Source organism: Sinocyclocheilus rhinocerous, unplaced genomic scaffold (assembly GCF_001515625.1).
Source record: "Sinocyclocheilus rhinocerous isolate Xijiao unplaced genomic scaffold, SAMN03320098_v1.1 scaffold1344, whole genome shotgun sequence".
Lineage (NCBI taxonomy): Eukaryota > Metazoa > Chordata > Actinopteri > Cypriniformes > Cyprinidae > Sinocyclocheilus > Sinocyclocheilus rhinocerous.
Genome location: NW_015643187.1, coordinates 275,028 through 284,174, shown reverse-complemented (window position 1 = coordinate 284,174; position 9,147 = coordinate 275,028). Strand labels below are relative to the sequence as shown.

The window sequence follows — 9,147 nt, the reverse complement described above, 5'->3', positions numbered from 1 at the left end:
AAAATAGCACTGCATAGTCTTCACTGTAAAAATTAAATATACAGTCAAACCAAAACTTATTCAGACACCTTCAACATTTCTCACATTATCACAGTTTATTCGCTATAGTTTATAAATGGTAATAAAATATGACAAGAACTCAGAGTTAAACTGTGTCAGAACAAATTCAGCTTGATAATGTTAGATAACTTTGATAGAAAGGTATGTAATAGATTACAACCAACCCAAAATTCAGACAACTGTTAGTATGACAATATTTACACAGCTATCAATACTTTGTTGAACCAATTACCAAGTAATGCTTAATTTTCTTCAGTCTGTGGTGTAAAAAGGTCGCATTAGCAATTAAAGAAAAAAAAACACTTAAGCAAAACATGGTCAGGTCAAAGTGTCTGAATAATATTTGGTCCCAATTTTTTAAAATAAATTTTACTGGTAGTCCACTGTATGAAGAATTTTTGGGTATAATATGTCATTTTACTTTATTTTGCTATACTCACTTACATAAATGAACTATAGTGTCCTGTACCCACTAATAAAAAAATATCAAAAATTATATCTGGTCTCTGAATAATTTTTGGTTTGACTGTGGATTAATTATTGTTAAAACTACAAAGTAATTCAGTCAACAGCAGTGAGTGATTTTCTTTCTTTCATTTTCTTGGATTAACATTAAGGACACAGACAGCAGCTAGTAAATTCGGCGCGGTCACTTTAAGAGGCAATTAATGCGTCCATTATAATGATACACATCCATTTCTCCACTGTTTACTTTCACTTTAGACATAACCGACATTTTTTTTAGGTTACTCTCAAAGACGGGTATTTTGACATAATTTTGTATGTATTTATCGGTACAAGAGCAAGAAGAGGCAAATTCGGTGTTCAAGCACTTTGAGATGCGTCTCTCTGCGTGCGCCCTGTGCGCACAGAACACCGCGCGCGGGCGCTGAATTCAGCTCTTTCATATCTTTTTCTGTTTGCATGTTTAAACTGCGATTTGTATTTGTTATTGCATTTGTACATTTTTTAAATATTGGGTTCAGAAACCAAAAGGGTATGTATAATGTTAGTTGGTTAACTTCATTTATCGAATAGATACAGTCAAACCAAAATTTATTCAGACACCTTCAACGTTTCTCACATTATCACAGTTCATTTGCTATAGTTTAGAAAATGGTAATAAAATATGACAAGAACTCAGAGTTAAACTGTGTCAGAACAAATTCAGCTTGATAATGTTAGATAACTTTGATAGAAAGGTATGTAATAGATTACAACCAACCCAAAATTCAGACAACTGTTAGTATGACAATATTTACACAGCTATCAATACTTTGTTGAACCAATTACCAAGTAATGCTTAATTTTCTTCAGTCTGTGGTGTAAAAAGGTCGCATTAGCAATTAAAGAAAAAAAAACACTTAAGCAAAACATGGTCAGGTCAAAGTGTCTGAATAATATTTGGTCCCAATTTTTTAAAATAAATTTTACTGGTAGTCCACTGTATGAAGAATTTTTGGGTATGATATGTCACAGTTTACTTTATTTTGCTATACTCACTTACATAAATGAACTATAGTGTCCTGTACCCACTAATAAAAAAATATCAAAAATTATATCTGGTCTCTGAATAATTTTTGGTTTGACTGTGGATTAATTATTGTTAAAACTACAAAGTAATTCAGTCAACAGCAGTGAGTGATTTTCTTTCTTTCATTTTCTTGGATTAACATTAAGGACACAGACAGCAGCTAGTAAATTCGGCGCGGTCACTTTAAGAGGCAATTAATGCGTCCATTATAATGATACACATCCATTTCTCCACTGTTTACTTTCACTTTAGACATAACCGACATTTTTTTTAGGTTACTCTCAAAGACGGGTATTTTGACATAATTTTGTATGTATTTATCGGTACAAGAGCAAGAAGAGGCAAATTCGGTGTTCAAGCACTTTGAGATGCGTCTCTCTGCGTGCGCCCTGTGCGCACAGAACACCGCGCGCGGGCGCTGAATTCAGCTCTTTCATATCTTTTTCTGTTTGCATGTTTAAACTGCGATTTGTATTTGTTCGTTCAAGTGCAGGAGGACGCGAAGGAGAGCTTGGTTCGGTGTTGCTGTCCTGTCCGTGAGACGCGGCTCTCTGCGTGCGCGCTGAACACGGCGCCCGTGTACTCGGTTGAGTTTTTCCGCGTCTTGTGTTTGAATGCTTTAAACTCTTTTGAATGTTTAAATTGGCCAGGCTTAAAAACACGAGCAAATGATAAGCTTTCGTGACGATGCGCAGCCTTCAACTGTCCTGAGCGTCTTTTTAGGCTGGCCTCAGCCAGTCGGTTGAGATCGCCACCCTCCCCTCCCCTCCCCTTCAGCCGTGGGCCCCTATAATTGTCACCACCTTTCACCCCACTAGAGAGGGGCGGTCCCACTTTACCAGTATTGTCTAAAAAAATCTTGGGTTTGGTCAGAAGAGGGCCTCATGATTCAGTCTCTCCCTTGCCTTTAGTAGCCTACTTTCTAATTTTTGCTGTTGATTAAGGTAAAATATATCTAAAGCTTTCCATTAAGGTATACTGTTAGGTTATACAGAACTTTGGATTCTTATTAAAAGTGCATGAATAAGTACAATTTCCAAAAGTCACCCACTTTACCAAAAGGCCCATTCACTATATAGTATAATGCAGTGCACTGAGTATAGTCGTTTAGCACAGTTGTACTGTTCTTAAAACACACACACACACACACACACACACACACACACACTGAACTACTTTGAATGAAAAAGTTGTAAAGTTCAAAGTAAGTTAAAGAAAGAACCTCCTACAAGCTGGAAAGCGGAGCTCAGGATGTCCAGAGAGCAGACGAACACGTAGAGCAAACCCAGCAGGAGAATGAACTTCACGATGGACTTGAGGACGCGCAGAACTTTCCCCTTCGTGTCGAGATCTGCAGCGCAAACACAGACAAAGCGTGAGACGCGCGGAACTCAGCTCGCGTCCCGCGGCTCATCCGCGCTGCGCTCCTCACCTGACCACTTCACCCCGGTGTCCCGGAGCTCCGGCAGGTCCCAGGGGTCCAGCTCCTCCTCCGGCTCTGACTCTTCTGACCGCGGCTCGGGATCCGTCCCATCTTTGCGCGCGAGCTCTGCGTTTGCGGGAGAAAAGACACGCGTCTGAAGACAGAAAGAAAGCAGGAACAGAGGGGAGGAAGGAAGTGCGCCTCTGTGTGGACGTGGATTTATACGGGGCACGTACCGAGTTCCGGCGGCGGCGAGGCGGGATGAGTCTCAGGCAGCGGAGCCATTGCCTTCAGTTACAACAAACACACAAATAACATGTTACGATGCAGCCATTTCACAAGTAACATTTTCTTTTGAAGTGTATTCACTTTTGCGCCACATAAATGCTTTGCATTCTTTGTCCCAAAAGTTTGGCAAAACAAACCAGAAAAGCAAAACAAAACTACAAGCTATAAGTCAAACATCTATTTTCTTTCCTTAAAAGCATGCAGTGTTTAAAAACAGTGAACACTAAAGTAAAAAGTAACAACATACAAATAAAAGGGTTGTTTCTTATTTAAAATGATGTTTATGATATCACTGTGATATCATCAAATGACAATGATTACAAACAATGAACAATTTAAGGTGACGTAAAGTAAAAATGTTTCTCATTTAAAAAGCAGTGATTAAAAAAACAATAAACAGTACAAATTAAAAAGGAAAAAAAGTTAAATTAGTTTTCTTAGAAAGCATTGTTTAAAAACAATAACCAGTTTAAAGTAAAATAGTAAACACAGATGTACAAGTAAAAAAAAAGTAAAAAGTAACAACATACAAATAAAAGGGTTGTTTCTTATTTAAAATGATGTTTATGATATCACTGTGATATCATCAAATGACAATGATTACAAACAATGAACAATTTAAGGTGACGTAAAGTAAAACTGTTTCTCATTTAAAAAGCAGTGATTAAAAAAACAAACAGTACAAATTAAAAAGGAAAAAAAGTTAAATTAGTTTTCTTAGAAAGCATTGTTTAAAAACAATGAACAGTTTAAAGTAAAATAGTAAACACAGATGTACAAGTAAAAAAGTGTCTTTCTCATTTAGAAAGCTGTGATTAAACAAAACAAAAACTGTAATGTAAAAATGGAAAATGTAAAGGAAAAAGTATAAGTCTTGTTTCTCAGAGAGCATGCAGTGTTTAAAACAACGAACAGTTTAAAGTAAAAGCAAAGTAAAGTATAAAAGCAAATAAAAAGTACAAAGTAAAAAGTTATTTCTTTCTCATTTAAAAAGCAGTGATTGAAAACAACAAAGTTTAAAGCAAACTTTTCTTTCTTTCTTTCTTTCTTTCTTTCTGATTATTAGCTCACCTGTTTGTGTTGAACTGCCCACATGTTAATATCTCACAAATGCTCACAGATTTTTACTTATAGAAACACTAAGAAATGATCAATCTGTCAGCAGACTATTTATACGTCAATATTCAGCAATTTCCACCACACAGTTAAGCAACACTTTGATGAGAGACATAAACCTGTGCACTCCCTGACACTCATGATTCAAACTCATCAGCAGTGCTCACATCCTTACTAAGATACACCCAGACCACTAAACACAGAAACACACACTGTCTAAGAGAACTTAAAAAAGCAGCTCAAGAGCTCAAATCCGAAACAAACGCATGTATTCGTTTGTTTTTAAAATACCAAGCATGGTTTGCCAAGCACTGAGCGGCATTATTTCAGCATGATTGTCCTACCTGTGCTGTGTGCTGAGTGTGCGTGTGAGTGTGTGTGTGTGTGTGTGTTAGTCCAGTGGACGTACCTGTGGAGGAGGCGCAGGTGTCTTATATACACCTGCAGCAGGACAGTCCTGCTCGTGTCACTGATCTAAAGTCCGGAGCGGGTGGTACTACACTTCACCTCACTCGCAGCCTCAAATGTAGAACAATTATCAGCTCAAACAGAGTGATATAACCTCTAAATAACACACAGAGTGCCATGATCCTGCAGCCATGCAGACCTTGCATGCACATTCATTATTGTGGGGGAAATTTTTTTTTTGCACAATTGTATCCTGAATTTTCTGTCTGCATGTAAAACATTCAAAATATCTATTCTATTCTATTCTATTCTATTCTATTCTAGCAGAATATGAAGTTCTCATATCATGCCGTTTTCATCTGTCACTATCAGAGTATGCCCTCTATTGAAAAAGTGCACATTACAGCTGGGCTCTCAAAGCCCACCCCAACCTTTCTCTTGACTCTAGAAGACACGACAAGTCTAAATGTGTGCATGGCTGCATCTGAAACTGTTATATTACTCAGTAGGGGTCCAACATCAGCTTCATGCTTACAAACAGATTTTATAGTAAATAGCTAATAAATATCTGATACATAAATATCAAATGAAAAAGTAACAGCCTAATTTTGTCTGAAAATGCATATAATGTGCACAAAATAATTATGTATTTAGATAAAATTGAAATATGCAAAATACTTACAAAATGTAAACTCGCTGTAATAAAAAGCCACGAAGATACAATTGTTAGTTTTGCTTGGAAAATTTGGAAAAATTAAACGAGGCATGCAGAAAACAATTCTACTTTTTTTTTTCCCTAAAATCTTTTTTTTCTAAATACATATATTTCTAAAATCCATGGATGGAAAAGAAATTTAAGTTTTTATTCGTTAGTAATTGCTATATAGATTAAGTGTTAACAGAAAAGAAAAGAAAAGATTATTATATTTTATTTATTATTATCCTTTATTTAACCAGGAAAATATACAATTGAGATAAAACATCTCTTCTTTCAGGCAGTCTTGGTTCAAAATGGCAGCAACAACAAATAGTTTACAATCACACTGATACAATATAAAATACACAACATAGAATACAAGTTATTTAAAACAACCACAAGTCTCCTTTGAAACAGTTTCCAATAAAGATGAAAAAATTAAGAAAGAAAGAAAAAACATAAAATAAAACACACATACGCACACACACAAATATAATTGTGGTCTTACATAATAATATTATCTTGCTCTGAAAATGCTAAATTCTAAACATAAAATACTAAACTTACATATTTTAAATATAAGACATATTTCAAGCGTGTTGTTGATGGAGCATTTGAATTTGAATATAAAATGAATAGTTACAACAAATTATTACAGTAAACATTTAAAAACACTAAAAAAGTATAATGTCATGCAGTTATTTTTTGGTGAAGTTGTAGGTTTATTAATAATTATCCACTCTCTCTGCTGCAGTGCTTATTTTATCTTTATGAAATCAGATAAAAATGTCATATGAAAGTAAAAGGCATGTACTATACTACTCTGACTAGCTAAAAATTAAATGTAATAAACACTGTTTGTTGTTTTCACCTCCACAGTAAAATAATTCAGATAAAAGCTCAATTAGCTTATCTGTGGGTTCACTGAGTTTGTGCGGTTCAACTCCTGAACCTAAAGAGAGTGGATGATATGTAATATATCACGATCTTACTCTTAACAGGGTGAAAGGCTGATGCACATAAAACTCAAAGCTTTAAATGCTTGGAAAACATGCATCCAAGCAGTTGTATCCTTTAGTATTTAGCCATTGTGCACGTCATATGTCAGGCATGCTCTCTAAATAAACATGACCACTAGCTTATCTGTTTTCCATTTTATAAACACAGCAGAATTTTAGCTTTAAAACGGTTTTATATACTTTTTCTTTGTGATAGACTCATATTCAAGTCACAATTAGTTAGTGGTGTTTGCGAAGACAAGAATAAATAAATAAAAATCAATAAATATCATGGCGGAAAATGACATATACCTTCAATTTACAAACATTTTTTAAACTAACCAACCAACCAACTAACCAACTAACTAACTAACTAACTAACTAACTAACTAACTAACCTCCACAATGCAACGAGTCATTAAAAATACGGGTAAAACACCTGTAAGAAACCAATACAGGAAATTCCTTCAGATTAACAGTAATCGGGTCATGTTTTACTAATTTCCTTGTCCATATCACTGTTGCTCATATTTAACTCTATAAGCATTTATCTTAGGTGTATAACTCATCTCACACAGATCAGACGGCTTGATGAGGAGGGGTGCACTCCTACTTTTCAGAGTAATCCAAATTTTATTGATCATGGTGAACCATAAAATGGACTATAAAATAAAAAAGTCCCCATATACTTTAATTGAAGGAGGAATCTGAATCATATAGACATCAGAATAGTATAGAGACAGGATTGAAATTGTGACCGATGCAAAAACAAAAACTATATAGGCTATATATATATATATATATATATATATATATATACTATGTGTATATACATACACTATATAACTATATACACTATATAGTGGTTGAACATGAGTTATAATTCATTTTAGCCTAAGGGGCAGCAACTGTATATCAGAGCGCTGCCTTGTACCTAATTGCTTAGCAACTTTTATGATGACTGTTGTTCTTTATTACATATTATACTATAAATATTGTTCAATAAATGATATTTTATATAAATAATAGTAGTATTTAATAACATTAGCCCATTTGATTAGAAAAATGGTCTGTGTTAGTGATGGTGATGCACAGGGAACGTAATCAGGGAGAAACAGAACAGGTGTGGGAACTAATTAATCATCTTTCACAGACACAGGAACAGAAAGTAAAACCTGAAATCTAAGAACATTGTAACATACATAACATAAATAAAGCATAATGTGCATAGCATGAACGCACATTATTAGCAGAGTTTGCTAAGGCGAGCATCATTAGTACTACTTGGTCAGTTATATATATATATATATATATACTGTATATATATATATATTAGGGCTGGGCAAGTTAACGCGTTATTATCGCCTTAACGCATTAATTGATTAATGCCGGCAAAAATTTTATCGCGCATTAACGCAGTTTTTTTATTATTATGAAAGTCCGTTGCTCACTGGCTCTGAATACACATACAGACAAACCATGGGTCACAGGATGGGTGGGATGTTGATCAGTACTGGCTTGGGATGAGCGTCATCACGCGTCTCAACCAATGAGAGCATTTGGGGAGGGCCTAAGACTGCAGCAGCACTCACATGAAGCGCTCACGATTACATTATTTAGGCTAAGCATCACCATTCACAAACCACTGTCCACTGTTATTTTTAACAGAAAAGAATGCAACGAGCTCGTAATCAGACTTAATAAGCGGGAATCAGGACGTTTCAGATAGCACGAGAAGACAGCAGAGAAGCACTCTTGCTCAGCACAGTGGAGTGCATGGTTTTGTTAACTTTGTGGTTTATTATTTTGAGTCGTTTGGGACGCGGTAACACACAGCCCTCTCACAATGTATTGCTTTACAGATCTATCACTTTTGCCACGCAGAAATGTTCACGCAATCATGCTGCAATGTGAGCAATGTTAGCGCTCACACTCACTGATCTATATATAACTGAACTGCCCTCTGGCCCACCTCTTCCAAACGAGCCAGGGACGGCTAAACGAACCGCGCCCAAGTGCGGCACAGAGCGATCACACTAGTCAAATGAAAAGGGGTTTGGGAGTCAAACGCGCTCGGGCACAGTTAACATTGCCTAGAGTAAGTACACCCTTATTCACCCGTGTCCCGCACACACGAGTAGGGTTGCCACCTTCAGTGATGCAAAATAAGGGACACCCATTCACGGGGCGCGTTCTGGAGACTCCGTCGCTACGGAAATAAAGACGCCAAAATCACGCGCAAATGAGCTTCTCTAATACTTACGAAATTGATTTCATTATAATTGCTATTAGTATTATAAACAGTGCAAATACTTATTTGTTTATTCAAATATGTGTTGCCCTTTGTAAAATAGGGGACAAATCACTTTCCGTATTGATTTGATACGGGACGCATCATTTTGCCTTCAAATACGGGACGATTCCGTATTTTAAGGGATGGGTGACAACCCAACACACGAGTCTCTACCCGCCCGCACCCGCCCATCAAGTGTTGTCCCGCGACGCACTCTGCTGCTTTGGGTCCCGCGATCATGCAGGTCTCTACTCGGAAGGTGCCTGTTATTATGTTATGATCGAGGCTCTGGACTCTGAGCATAACTTGTTTTTCTATAACAAACTATAA

General features: G+C 36.3%; 1 protein-coding gene across 1 annotated transcript in view; it reads right to left on the bottom strand.

Annotated features, from left to right (window-relative positions):
- LOC107757179 (sodium-dependent phosphate transport protein 2B-like) overlaps window positions 1–3,386 on the bottom strand; it is a 12,921-nt gene extending 9,535 nt beyond the window's left edge. The window contains exons 1-3 of the mRNA XM_016574594.1: window positions 3,254–3,386; window positions 3,027–3,143; window positions 2,817–2,945 (exon numbers count right to left, since the gene is read on the bottom strand). Coding sequence (XP_016430080.1) covers window positions 2,817–2,945; window positions 3,027–3,143; window positions 3,254–3,302 — 295 coding nt within the window. The 5' untranslated portion in view covers window positions 3,303–3,386. The remainder of the gene's footprint in view (window positions 1–2,816; window positions 2,946–3,026; window positions 3,144–3,253) is intronic.
- Between the last annotated feature and the right edge of the window lie 5,761 nt (window positions 3,387–9,147).